Source organism: Bidens hawaiensis, unplaced genomic scaffold (assembly GCF_021521415.1).
Source record: "Bidens hawaiensis isolate Kalapana, Puna unplaced genomic scaffold, B.hawaiensis_p1.1 tig00040825_1, whole genome shotgun sequence".
Taxonomy (NCBI): Eukaryota; Viridiplantae; Streptophyta; class Magnoliopsida; order Asterales; family Asteraceae; genus Bidens; species Bidens hawaiensis.
Window position 1 is genome coordinate 51,016 of NW_027505683.1, and position 13,999 is coordinate 65,014.

The 13,999-nt window shown below is 35.1% G+C and overlaps 1 protein-coding gene across 1 annotated transcript; it reads left to right on the top strand.

The window, feature by feature from the left end:
• The first annotated feature begins 242 nt into the window (after positions 1-242).
• Positions 243-13,733, top strand: LOC143614725 (methyl-CpG-binding domain-containing protein 9-like). Its single transcript, XM_077088075.1, has 10 exons — positions 243-600; positions 4,909-5,377; positions 5,920-6,804; positions 7,035-7,541; positions 8,615-8,917; positions 9,598-9,921; positions 10,002-10,100; positions 10,185-10,646; positions 11,356-12,375; positions 13,045-13,733. Exons 1-10 carry the CDS (start codon positions 392-394, stop codon positions 13,510-13,512), a joined length of 4,746 nt encoding a protein of 1,581 aa, XP_076944190.1. The 5' UTR covers positions 243-391; the 3' UTR covers positions 13,513-13,733.
• Positions 13,734-13,999: the final 266 nt, after the last annotated feature.

Genomic DNA, 13,999 nt, shown 5'->3' on the forward strand with positions numbered 1-13,999 from the left:
AAATTATTCATATCTAAATTTATTTATTTTTGCCAAAAAAAATCAGCCTAAAAGTTTTAGGCTCAAATGATAAAAACCAAAACCGAACCGAAAAGAAAATTGAAAAAAACCGAAACCGAACAGTTTCAAAAACTCCAGAAACTCCAAAAACCGAAGTTTTGATTTTCGATTTGGTTTAACCCGGAAACCGCACCGCGCGCACCCGTACCTTTAACCATTAGTGCCCATAACAGTGACAACACTTCCAACTCGATCTAACCAAACCAAAACCCCATACCTCCGTCCGTCTCGCCCAAACCACCACCACCACCACCACCAACAATCCACCGGTAATGACGACGGAGCCACGGCGGATCACCGGTGTGCTTCGTACGGCCGTACACACCACGCGATGGTTCTTTGCTCTGTCTGCGTAAACTTCTTCCATGTAGACAACTCTACACCTGGCCGCACTAGTAATATAAACCACAACGAATCCAACTGGACGTGCGCCAAGTGTTCAACGAAATGCCGCAACGAGTTACCGCACCGATCTCCGGTTTTCGATATGAATGCTTCTCCGCCGCGAGAGGTTGGCGATGATCACGTGGATGCCCTAGGGTATGATGTTCTCATTTTATTTAATAATAATATGTGTTTAGATTATTATTATTATTATTATTATTATTATTATTATTATTATTATTATTATTATTATTATTATTATTATGTGTGATTACTTAACAATGCCTGTTTTACTTATGTGAGCTAGCTAATTACTTATAATTTATGGAATATGGAGTTGCATTAATTGCATTAGTTGAAGGTTAATGGCTTATATTGTGTGTGTGAATGATCTACAACACGGACCTGTTAACACGAAACGACACGAAATATGTGAGCATATTAGTTATAGTTTATGGATATGGAGTTGCACTAATTGCATTAGTTGAAGGTGAGTGGCTTATTTTGTGTGTGTGAATGATCTACAATTTGATATTAGGGCTGGTGAATGCTGACACGGACGTGTTAACACGACACGAAATATGTGAGCAAATTAGTTATAGTTTATGGAATATGGAGTTGTTCTAGTTAAGATGATTCATTGTTAATTGGATTAATTGAAGTTTCATGACTCGCTTTGTGTGTGTGAATTGGTGGTAATTTTGGATTGTATTCACAGTTGGTGAATAAGGAAGTTTCATGACTTTATTATGTGTGATTACTTAACAATGCTTGTTTGCCTTTAGTTGTGTGAGCTAATTAGTTATATTTAATTTATGGAATGTGGAGTTCCGTTAATTGCATTAGTTGAAGAAGTTGATGGATTACTTTGTGTGTGTGTGTGTGTGAATGATCTGCAATTTGATATTACAATTTACAAATACTAAAATGGACCTGTTAACACGACAGTGCGACATGAAACATGTGAGCAAATTAGTTATAATTTATGGAATATGGAGTTGTTAGTGTTAAGATGTTTTGACATTGGTTACATTAATTGAAGTTTCATGACTTACTTTGTGTGTGTGAGTTGTTGGTAATTACGGACCGAATTCACAAGTCGGTCGGTGAATATGGAAGGGCCTAAGTTGACAAGTCGGTGAAGTTGGTTTAGTTTTGTAATTGTGATAGGATAAGTATCGTAATGTTTTGGTCACCTAGTTATGGCTAGATCTATTTATATAAGGCTTCGGTAGAGGCGTTGGATGTGTGATCATTAATGATTTACTGTAACGAGTTTTTGGGTTAGTTTTCTCTTGCGATAATAAAGTGTTTATCGATTTTGTGCCTTAAAGAATGATTTGCAACCGGATATTAGAATCACAGTTTTTGATGAAATGGTGATCCTAATAATGGAACAATGCCATTTTAGGCATATTAAGAAAAGTTTATAAGTTTGTGCTATTTACCTCAAATCAGAATATTTATCCCTCGTCATTAGTGTTTGTTGTTATGCAATTTACTTAATCTCAAGGGGTGTTTAGATTGGGTTAAAATCAAGTGATTATGGAGTCTTTGGAAAAACACTGATTATGAATTCTAATCTCTGATAGTTTAATGTTATAATAATATAAGTTTGAGAAGTTCATATTTATTCCATACAACTTCAAGCATAGGTTTTTGTGTGTTGCTCAATAAGTTTTCAGTTTATTGTTTTATGCTTACATGCTTGAATAATGCATTGTTTAGTTAGTGCTTTCAACTTGCTTTGCTGATGTCCCGACAACTTTATATGGGTTTAGATATGATCCTTTATATTGGCTTGTTTGTTTTTTGTTGCACTTCTACAATAAACCAAATGCTTTTAGGAAAATCAATAGGTTACACTTTGGTACCATTTTGTTTTGGTTGTCGGTTTCATTGACTTCTAACTATGTAAATGAGACAATTAGTACCAAGCAGTCAAGCACCTCATGTATATAAAGCACTTACTACTTGCCTTGCTTGTCGACTTTTTGGATCGAAATGCCTTAGAGCGCCTCGAGCTTTTTAAAACAAAGGATGGCTTGTGGTCATCGGTGTAAGAAAACAAAAGTTTCACATAATGGTTGGGTGGTCAACAATTGTGCTTCTCCTCTTTCTCATGCAAGTCTCTTGGACACGCGTGGTACCCTCGTTCAAGCTGAAGGTCAAAAGAAAGCAACGATATCTTAAGCAGACATGTGTGAAACAATTGATGTTTTTCTGATGACTATTAAGTATTATCATCTTTATTTTAGATCACAATTCTTTTTTCCTAATATGAGCTGTCATAGAGAAAGAAGCTCAAATGGAAACAAACTTGGAGTTTCCTAACTCATGTATTTGGTTATATTGTCACACAATCCATATGATCACATATTTGTGGGTATCCCAAGCGTCAAGTAAGAATCACAAGTTGAAAAGCATGAGGTTTGGGGGCCATCTGTGATTGGTTAATGGAGGAATCCTAGACCAAGTTGTCATATAGCGCTCACTTGGGAGTGGATATTTTACCCATTCAATTCTAACATATATATATCCACTCCTTATATTAACGAAATGCGTAACATCCAAGTCAGTTAAGTATTAACGAAGATGTTTGTTCCAATTGCCAAATGATCCATCTAAAGTGCTTAGGTGCTATGCACACTCATAAGGAAACTCAAGGTATGATAGTATCTTTTGTTCACTTCATGCAAGGCGTGTTGTAAACCTTCATTTAGTGGTATAGGCTTGTAGAACAATGTCACAAACTTTATTGTCATTTCATATGACATGTTAAGCAACGCTCATGTGATGCTTGATACAGAGCAAAAGTAAACACAATGCATTGATACACCATTTAGGAGTCAAGTTTTTGATTAACAATCTCTAAAGGAGGGCCATTACAAAATGGTTATTTGTTTTCTTTTAGCTTCTCGGAAAACAATTCAAATGGTAAATCTCATGTGATGCTCAATGCAGATCAAAAGTAAACACAATCGTTGCCTAACATGGCTTGGATTCACAAGTGGATTGTGGTCTTCTCACACTTGCTCAAAGCATGCTAATGCAGTTACATTAGAGATATAAGATGAGCCAATAAAATCAACAATGTTGATGATCAACATATACAATCTCTTTGGATTGAGTAGTTGCAATGAAGTGAGGCCGGGCTTATTGTTTTCTCTTTTTGTTTTGGGTTTTTCGTGATAGACCAAGCTACATAGTACATATATGACAAGTGACAAGATTAGATATCTATTCCAAATAACCTAGTTAATGTTGATTGGGTTTATACAAATTCTAGTATGGAATTACATTTAATCATTTGGTATATGACTCAGTTGTATTTCATTACAACATATATATGTTATCATATATATATATATGGTTCAATGCCATATTATTCTACAAACATTGAATACAATATATCTACTCCTTATCTCTTTTATCCGTCAAAGTTCTAACCTCATGGTGTTACAATATAAGGTTCATATCACTTTCTTGTATCTTAGAGATTCACCTTAGAGGTTTATAAAACTAAAAAAAGTATGTGTTTGTGGTGAATGCCTCCAATGGTTTAGTCATTCTAGTATGCATGAACCAATAAGATGCGAACTAAATTATGATGCATTAAGATGAAGTCTTAGTAATAATATGTTTGAATTAATAGTTAAAACTATATGCATACGTATCATGCTCTTGGTATCTTTTATAACAATAATATACAATGGCTAATTTGATCTCTTATGATTCACACTCGGTGAATTTTCAAAGATGAATATCCAATGATATAAATATCTCATTAACGATATTACGTTACAATTCACTTTTAGTGAATCTCCAAGGAGTTAAATACACCATCAACATATATTAGTTCATATGTTATAATTCCTACTTATTGAATTTCCAAGAAGTTTAATTTTTGTTAACATATATTAGTTCATATGTTATAATTCACACTTAGCGAATTTCCAAGAAATAGTTTATATGTTCTAATTCACACTTAGCGAATTAAGTATGTATGAAGTTTTTATCTATGCTTATTCCTTCCAAAAATGCCCTTATGCATATATATATATTAAAAAGATAAAAATTTTCACGTATAACGTTTTGACAACTCATCAAAGGTACTTTTGTTTTTGTAATAAAATAAAGGGCATTTTTGTCATCCAACTTGTTTTGGCCAGAAATTATATAAATGAAACCGTATACATAATGGGAAAAGGTTGAAGACTTGTATGGCCTGCAGACAGCACACGTAACTGTTCTGTTATTCTGTAACAAGTTTTCACCAGTGTGATGTCAGTTTTTAAACCATTAATCTTCTAATTATGCCACCGGCCCAGCATGAATCCGCGATGCGTCTGATTTATATAGGAACTTCATAAATACATTAGACGTTACTTGTTGCGTTGGATTAGAATTGCTCAGAAACCTGCTTTATATAAATTCTAATCCCATTTCTTTTTCTTTCTAAAGAATGCAGGAAACATTTGGTAATCCGTTAGTTCAATGCACCTTAACTTCTCCAAACACTCGTACAGATATGCAAGTTGCACAGTTGAATCTTGATATTGCAACACAAAATGCTCACCTAGTGTATTTACAAGCACTCAAAGATTACGTATCAGATAAAAGAGGCGTATTAGGAGATGGTTGGTGTGTTAAGTTTAAGTACTCAGAAAGAATGTGCAAAACTGTTCCAGTTTACTGTGCCCCAGATGGAAGTAAATTTGATTCAATGCCAAAAGTTGCTCATTATCTTGGATTATTATCAGATTCCTTTTTATTTAAGACAAACGATAGCATTGGATTACTGCAAAATGGCTTATGCGCTACTAAAAATATGGAAAGTTCCTCAAGGTTGACGAGCAAGGTCGTTAATGGTGGAAATGTAGTTGAAGTGGATCCCATTGAGAATGGTAACCGTGGGTCAGAAACGTTTCTGGTAAGCTTGTTAACCGTCTCTTATGCCTGCCTTTAATACACTTGCAATATACTTTCACCTTTGGTCCATTTTAGTAATTATAACTATTCTTTATCCAATTTGGTATTACAAGTTTTTTGATGGGTTATTTTTTTTAATTATAACCGGTTGAACAAGGTCAATTTATTGATGTGACATTTTTATTTTAGGCAAATGAACAATATGCTTTCACCTTTGGTGCTTTTTGTAGTACAACTTAATTTGATCCGTTTTACTATACAAGTCTTTTGTCGGGCTATTTTGGTACTTATAACCAGTTAAACAAGGTTCTAACTGCTGATGTTGTTTCTTTATTGGGCAAATGTCATAAAATAACATACTTTCGCCTTTGACTTTTTCTGTATATTGTACCTTTTTTCGTCTCATTTAGATTATTAACTAGTTGTTGACAGGCTATTTTATTCTTAGCCAATTCAAGATAAAACATAACCTGATCTTAATAATTTTGATTTAAATCGACTTTTTAACATTGTAATGTGATTATATTGTTAAATTTGTCACAGGACGGTTTTCCAATTCAGTTTGAAGACTTCTTTATTACCTCAATTGGAAAAATCGATCCACAAACCCCATTTCACAACGCTTCCCATATCTGGCCCGTTGGCTACAAGTCCATGTGGCACGATAAGCTTACAGGGTCTGTTTTTGTGTGTAATGTTTTGGATAAAGGTAATTGTGGCGCAGCATTCAAAGTAACCCGGTATCCATGCTCAAAACAATCAATACCAAATGCTTCAACAGTGATCTACAAACCAAAACATGGGCCTTCTGATCAATCAAACTGTTTGACTACCGAAAGTCAACATATGACTTCTAAGAACTCCAATGATGATTTAATTGGTGAAATTTCAGTTGAGGGGAGGTCACCATCATCTGCATGGCAAATGGTTTTAGAAACTTTGTTACTTTCATGCCGCCATATATTTCAAGATTTGAAGTTTTTAAGTTTTTGCTGTAACCACAGTGTTGAAAGTGAACATTCCTATGGTTTATATGGTATTGACTCGTTGGACAAATTTGGGTATTTGGCTGGTCAAACTAACAGAATTCCAAGGTCAATACTCACTGTTGACCAGCTTGACTTTTCTTGTATGGTGCTAAGGAGATGGTTGCAGCCTGATAGATTTGGTCTAGATGCAGAGTTTGTTCAAGAACTCATAGAAAAGCTACCAGAAGTTTCCGCATGTTATAGATATAAATCTTTGGATGCCAGGTGTCAAAACTCGATTGCTCATACTGTTGGAAGCGGTTTTTTCACTGTCTTAAGGAAATATCATTCACTGCCAAAGGTTTCAGATAGTATCAGAGAAAACAATAAAAGACTGGGCCCACCAGGCAATAAAATTACCTCAGATCTTTCTGCCAGTTTAATTGGGAATGTTCTCCAGGTATCGCATTGCATTGATTTTATTGGACAAAACGGGTCAGGCCAACCCAAAATAATTTTAGTCCATAATGCTAAAAATTTTCTTAGAAACAAAAGGTTTATCAAGCATAATTACAAAAGTTATATTATTTCAGTATAAGTAAAGTTTTCTGAATATATGATTTACAAAAGTTTAATTTCTTGTTTTGTTTTATTTTACTTGTTTAATTGTAGTTTTATAAATCTGTTTAGGCGTATGAGTTTTTCTTGCGGTTTCATAACATTTTGGGGCAAGAGGCACCTCTCTCTAGACAACAACTGGAATACGGGTTGCTGAATCCATGGATTAATGGCTTAAGTTACGCAATTACCCCTGGGGCGTATCGTCGTGAATCACCGTTATCAAACTTTCATATGGCGACGGTGAAGATATTAGTAGAAGATATGCTATCAAAAGTTGTGGTTAATGATCCTTTTAATGTCATGGAAAAGTCAAGAAGAGTTAGGAAGAAAAACATGGAGGTGAAGGTCAATGTTCATGGTCAAAAGTCAAAGATTGGTATATTTCCTGTTAATGAAATCACTTGGCCAGAACTAGCAAGGAGATACATTTTGGTTTTGTTGTCTATGGATGATAATTTTGAAGGTTTGGAGGTTACGAGCCGTGTATTTAATGAAATATTTCTTTGTTTAAGCGGTAACGGAGGCCCGCTTTGTGGTTCTCATACGGGAATGGCTGCAATAGAGGCTGATGCAGTGGTAAGATTTATCCGCATTTCTTTCATTGTTATAATTTTGATCCATTTACTTATGAACGGGTGGATTTGGGTTGCGGTTCAAATTATAAAAAAATCTGTTGGACTGTATTATCATACTAGTGTTTGTTAGTATGAGCCCATGGGCTCAGTTAGGTTTTTAGGGTTCTTTGTGATCTTTATATATAGAAACCGAAGCTTTCAATAATATCAATCCACTATTTATCATTGCCTCCGCCGCACCATACTCAAATAACCGAACCCTAGCCGTCACCACTTGAGAGAAACCATAGACAGGGTGGCGGCCACTGCCGCCGCCGTCCTGTCCGATCGCTGATTGCTTTTGTTTTCTGTTTTTTACTTTCCGTTTCAAATAAAGTCTCAGTTTCATTTATAGATTCCGGCATTGTTCATCAATCCTGTTTTTTTTTTGGGGCAGTCCTGCCTCTCATCGTTGGCAGTTTGACACCAGTCGAACCGCCTCCCAACAATCAACTGGCAGCCAAAAACCACCGCAGAACACAGATCATATTGGTTAAAGGGTAGAAAGCCAACGAAGTGTTTTATTAACACCTGTTTTGCAAAGACTGTTTTATTTTAGAAAGGTAAGCTGTGATAATATAGTTTTTGTAACCATATATGATACATCAAGTCATATCTGCTTATAATTACATGATTATTTAGGGGTCAAATAGTTAGGTTTTTGAATACTCAGTTCGATACGTAGCTGCAAAAAAAAACTCGTTATAAGTAGATACTTGATAAGTGGACAATTACTTATGTACCCTCATTATAGTATTTTGTCATTTGATCTGTTAATTTCAAGAAGCAGAAACACATTTAGTCTCCATCAGTCCATCTTATTTCATTGTTGCTGATTATCTGATTTTCTTAGTTCAATATCACAATCACTTTAAAAACACATTTATAAATCCTTGTTTAAGTTCTCCAAAAGTTCTGTTAGTTGGATTTACATAACATGGTTGGATAGTTATATTTGCTAACTGGGATTTGCTTGTGTTTTTTGTTTCTAGAGTCAATTCTTACCACTTAAGATCGATTTTTTGTTATTTTTAGGTCCTAGCAGAGGCATCAAAGAAAGTATTTTCTTCGGTGAAGAGTAAAATTGTCGACTTCATCATAGATCAAAAAGATCTTAATATTAACAACTCTGCCACTGAGAAAAAGAGAACTGATAAATGTCCCGAGTGGATTAAGGTTCTAGAACCGATAAGAAAGCAACCAACAAACGTGGGAGCAAAAATAAGAAACCGAGTTAAAAAATCTTTGGAAAGAGGGCCACCAGAGTGGGCCACGGAGATGTTGTTGAAGTCCATAAGCAAAGATATCTACAAGGGTAATGCTGCGGGACCCACAAAGGTTCGTGCTTTGATCTCATGTTTTGAAAATTTACTGACCTTTTTATTAGGTAGCAGTTTTGCCCTGATTTTTTTATGAATGGGCTGATTTGGTTGGGTTTTTATCTTTGACGGGTCCAAAATGTGAAATAAAAATAATAAATGTAAAAGGGTACGGGTCAAATGGGTTGAAAGTTTGACCCAAAGTGTACTTTTAATGCATAAACTTGAATTTCCTAAAAAGAAAGATTATTACTGAAACAGTATAATCTTCATTTTTTGACGCAACGGGTTAGGAACTTGGGGTTTGTTTTAACAGGTCAACCTGCTGCACATGTTTAATAAACGAGCCATGAACATGTTAAGTTGTGGATAAAGGGGTTGAACTCCTACTTGTTTAAAATTTATAACATAAAAAAAACAAATTTATAAACTATAATATCAACTGGTTTACATCCCAATTAACCTCCCAACCCCTTTAGATAATTGGATGATGTGAATCATGCCCAAGTTACATGGGTTAGGCGTGCCCAAGTTAAGGTTGGGTTAACTTAACGGGTTGTGTTCGGGTTGGGTGATACCAACCAGAACCTAACACGTATTGCCACCCTAACAATTCTACCCGTTTGACCCACAACTCACCTATTTTCTCACCTCTCTGTTTTTTATTTCACAACTGATTTTTAACTGAAACAATAACAGAAAATTGTTGTTGAGGTTCTCGAGAAAGTGAAGCGCGAAAATCCACTCACTAAAAAGAAGACAAAAGAAAGCCGTGCTATAAGGACGGTATCAGATGTTATCATGAAAAGGTGTCGACTGGTGCTACGTGCTGTTGCTGCTCAAAATGAAAACAAGTTCTTTTTCATTCTCATGGCTGAATCTTTCTTGAAAGTTAATGAATCTGACGATGATGCATATCTTGAAATGGTTTCTAGACCGTTAGATTTCAGGACCATTGACCTCAGATTAGATGCAGGCTCTTATGGTGATTCACATGAGTCTTTCATTGAAGATGTTCGTGAGGTACGCCAAAACGAAAAAAGAACATTTACATATTTTTGAATACATGTATGAAAAGCTGACATGTTCTGGTCTTTTGGCAGGTTTTACAAAATTTATGGATAAAATATTTGAATAGCTATAAATATCTTGAATTAATTGAGAAAATCTCAAAACAGCTAGAAGATCGGTATGAACAAGAGGTTAGTTGTAACTATTCATATCTTGGAAATTGAAGTCAAATCCAAATCGTCAATAATTAGTAATGTATCATTTACATCCTCTAGGTACTTACTTTGGTCAACACAATACTCAAATACACGAACGGTCCCACCTCATGCGACGAAGTAAAAAACGAGCTAAATATGATGATTGCAGAAACAATCTCGACCACAGTTTTTGTTGCTCCATGGGAAGTAGGGATTTGTAAAATATGTGGAAAAGACGAAAACGACCATATTTTACTTTTATGCGATAGATGCGACGCAGAGTATCATACATATTGTTTAAATCCACCACTTCAAAGAATTCCAAAATCAAGTTGGTATTGCCCTCCTTGCATTTCGTTCATCACAAGTCAAAGTCAAGGTCAAACTATGTCGCAAGAAGACGATTTTGACTCCCAGCTGTTAAGTCAACCCAGCGAAAAGAGAAGTCAAAGAGACTTTACCCGAAGTGGTTTAGAGGCACTGGCTGATCTAGCAGATAACATGGAGTCAACAGAGTACTGGGAACTAGGAGTGAAGGAGGTTAGTTTTTACTTGCATTTTATCTATATTTCCTGTCTAACTTTGACTTATAAAGTCAAACCATCGTTTTAAGTTTTCAAATTGATGATAGATTCCATTCAGAAAACAAAACTATTATTTATATTGAAACATTTAATAAGTTTTTTAAATACTAAACAAATCCTAATAATATTTTTGACAAATACAAGTGTAGAACCTCCTAAACTGACACACACAGACTCGATGATTATTGTAATCATTTTATCTATGAAATCATAATTCAAGGATTTGTTATTTACTTATTCATATGAAAATAGAAAAAAGTGTTTCATTGCATCTGGCACTTTTATATTTTCTTATAAAATTGACCTGTTTTGATTTTTGAACATATTATGATTCAATTTTGATATCATAAAAAATCATATTACAATAATAATCAAGTCCTGACGCTATTACTTTTTTTTTACACTAATCCGACACTTTTAACTTTTTTATGGAATTACCAGTTTCGGAATCATTTTATCTTTTTGACACATAATATAAGGTAACCCATTTTAACATGTCATCCAATCCGCCCAACCTTCCATCTTTCCAACTTTACTAGTAATATTTTTCGATTATGATAGAAAAAATAAATAGGAAAATCTTGAATTAATATATTTTCACGGGTCCTTTGAGTTGCCTGAATTGTTTAAATTTTAAAAATAAACATGTAGCCTTTTATTTGCAGAGGGTTTCTCTTTCACACTTCTTGTGTGACGAGGCTTTGAGTTCGACAGCAATTCGAGAATACATAAGCATGGATAATTGCGACATCAAAAGAAACTTTTTGGGCCGGGACTGGGCCGGAAGACTGTACTGGACTCTTGGCAAGCCCGAGAGGCTGTTTGTATCAGGCCCAGTAAGTGAAGGTGAAGTGTGTGAACCCTCTAATACTTCATCTGAAGAATTTGATTCTTGGATTTGCTATGAATCCGATACGGAAGTCAAGGCTCTCGTTGAATGGTTAAGAGATGATGTTGAAGGCGAGAGCGAATTGAAAGAAGAAATTATAAAGTGGCAAAAGGGTAAATTAAGTAACCCTCATGGTCAAGCTGGCTTGCAAGCTAATTGCTTGTGGTCATCGGTTTATAGATGCACAAATGCAAGGGCAGAACTGGAAAAGAAATTCGGTTCGTTTGGCGATAATAGAATCATCCATGGGGGTAATAAAATGTCACTCCACTCGACATTTCTTAATAATCGATGCGAGGGTTTTGAGAAGCAGTTGGCTTTGACCAACGGGTTTGTCGGGTCAAACAAAAACCCGTCATTATTTGTTTCCGAAGGCCCCCCTCCCGGTTACGAAGCTGCATTCTTGGCCAAACAGGGAGTTAAGTCAAACGAGCCACCATCTGAGGTTGACCGGTCAAACCTTGAGGTTAAAAAGACAAATGAGAGCTTGTCTTTTATGCAGGGAGACCACTTTTGCTGTAACAATGCTTCATTTTTAGTCAAACACGGAGTCAATTTAAACAAGTCAACGTATGAGGCTGGCGAGTCAGACCCTGAGGGCATTACTGGAAAGAATCCCTCATTATCTTCCGGGCCATTGACGAGCCAGGTTGCTGAAATCATTCAGTGTCTTAAAATAATTTTATTTGATATTGAAACCGCTCTTCCAAGAGATGCTTTCCGATTTTCAAGAGTAGACTCGGATAAATTACGTGCTTGGCGGGCTTTTCTAAAATCAGCCCAATCCATTAATGAGGTGAGTTTTGTATATTTCATCTTTTTTTTTAAATAATTAATTGCAAAGCCATAAATTTGGAAAAAAAAAGTAATATATATATACACACTTACAGAGACAGGTTCATTACAAACACTAAATTATTGGGAGAACAAAAAAAAATGAATTGTTACATTTTTCCTTCTGTGGTTTATTTTTCAAAACTTTTATTTCTTACATAAATGATACAAATGCCTGTCATGTATGTAAAAAAACCATTAAACTACTTTGTTAGTTTTTTTAAAATTTTTATTTTATTTTTAAGAGTTTAGTATATAGGAAATATAATCTGCACGACTACACATGATTTGCACGTATAGGTTATAATTGGACGGATTTTATTTTTATTTTATTAGAATATTGAAAGAGAGAAATAAATATTGCATTTCTATCAATTTCTTATATTTTAAAGTTATATACTTATATTCATATATAATTTATCTGATTAGCTCTAGACAACCGAGGTACATGTAAATACATTATATGATTTTATATCCTATTATACCGAACATGTTTTATTACAACTGATTATTTGATTATGATTATTCACATATCGCATAATCACTTCCAAAATACATATACATATATACATACACAATAAAGACATGGTGATATTATATCTTAAAATGTTAACCCTGCTTTATTTTCCAGATGGTACAAGCAACTATTATTTTAGAAGACATGATTAAAACCGCGCATTTAAAAAAAGAATGGTGGTATTGGTCATCACCTTCAGCCGCTACTAAAATCAAAACCGTTTCATCTCTCGCCCTGTACATCTACGCCCTTGATGCCGCCATCAGTTACGAGAAGCCGCCCCCACCACCAACCCCACCACCACCTCCACCTCCGGTGACGTTGACAGAACCCATGGTGACGGCAGGAGTTTTAAAGCCAAAGGAAGAAACTCCCAAAAAGTCAAAGTTGAAGAGAAAGAATAATCTGGAACCGTCTCGGATGTCAAAACCGAAGAAAAAGAAACTTAAAGTTTCAGACAGTGTTGTTGTAGATGGTGTTAATCAAACTGTGGAGGTGGTTAAGACTGGTGAACCGTCAGTCGTGAGCAATGAACCGTCAGCCGTGAGCCATGAACCGTTGGCGCTATGGTTTGAACCCTGATTGCATCCTGGTGTTGTAGAGTGTGTGGCTGCAACATATTATGAAAATGCTGGTAGTATTTTTTTTTTTTTTTTTTTTTTTTTTTAAACTCGTGTTTTAGATAGAAGCGTAGAACCCATGATTGTTGTGTTTTCTTCGTTTTCCAAATGAATGTTCAGATGTTTTAATTTTAGGGTTCTATATATTTATCAGGCGTTTGCTCACCATATATGAATCTCCTACTTTTCTTTTCTTTCGTCGCGTGTAGTCGATGCATAGTTTTAAAGTCCAAAGTAGTTTATATTTATGTACCGATTGTAATCGACGATTTTAAGGTTATAAAACAAATTTTCACATTAACCGTGGTAACGACGGGTGTGCACATTAAAATTCTGTTTTTTTGAGTTATTGAAAAGAATTCAGTTTTGGTTTTCATGGTTTTCGGGTTTCACAAATGGGTTAGATTCACTTTTAGTTTTCGCGTTTGGGTTTGTAAATTTCGGGTCAA

What these genes read in the sequence shown, in the direction of transcription:
- LOC143614725 (XM_077088075.1), top strand. Translation starts at nt 392, where the DNA reads ATGGTTCTTTGCTCTGTCTGCGTAAACTTCTTCCATGTAGACAACTCT. An exon ending in TCATTGAAGATGTTCGTGAG is followed by an intron (nt 9,922 to 10,001) that starts GTACGCCAAAAC and finishes GTCTTTTGGCAG; the next exon opens with GTTTTACAAAATTTATGGAT. An exon ending in AAGATCGGTATGAACAAGAG is followed by an intron (nt 10,101 to 10,184) that starts GTTAGTTGTAAC and finishes TACATCCTCTAG; the next exon opens with GTACTTACTTTGGTCAACAC.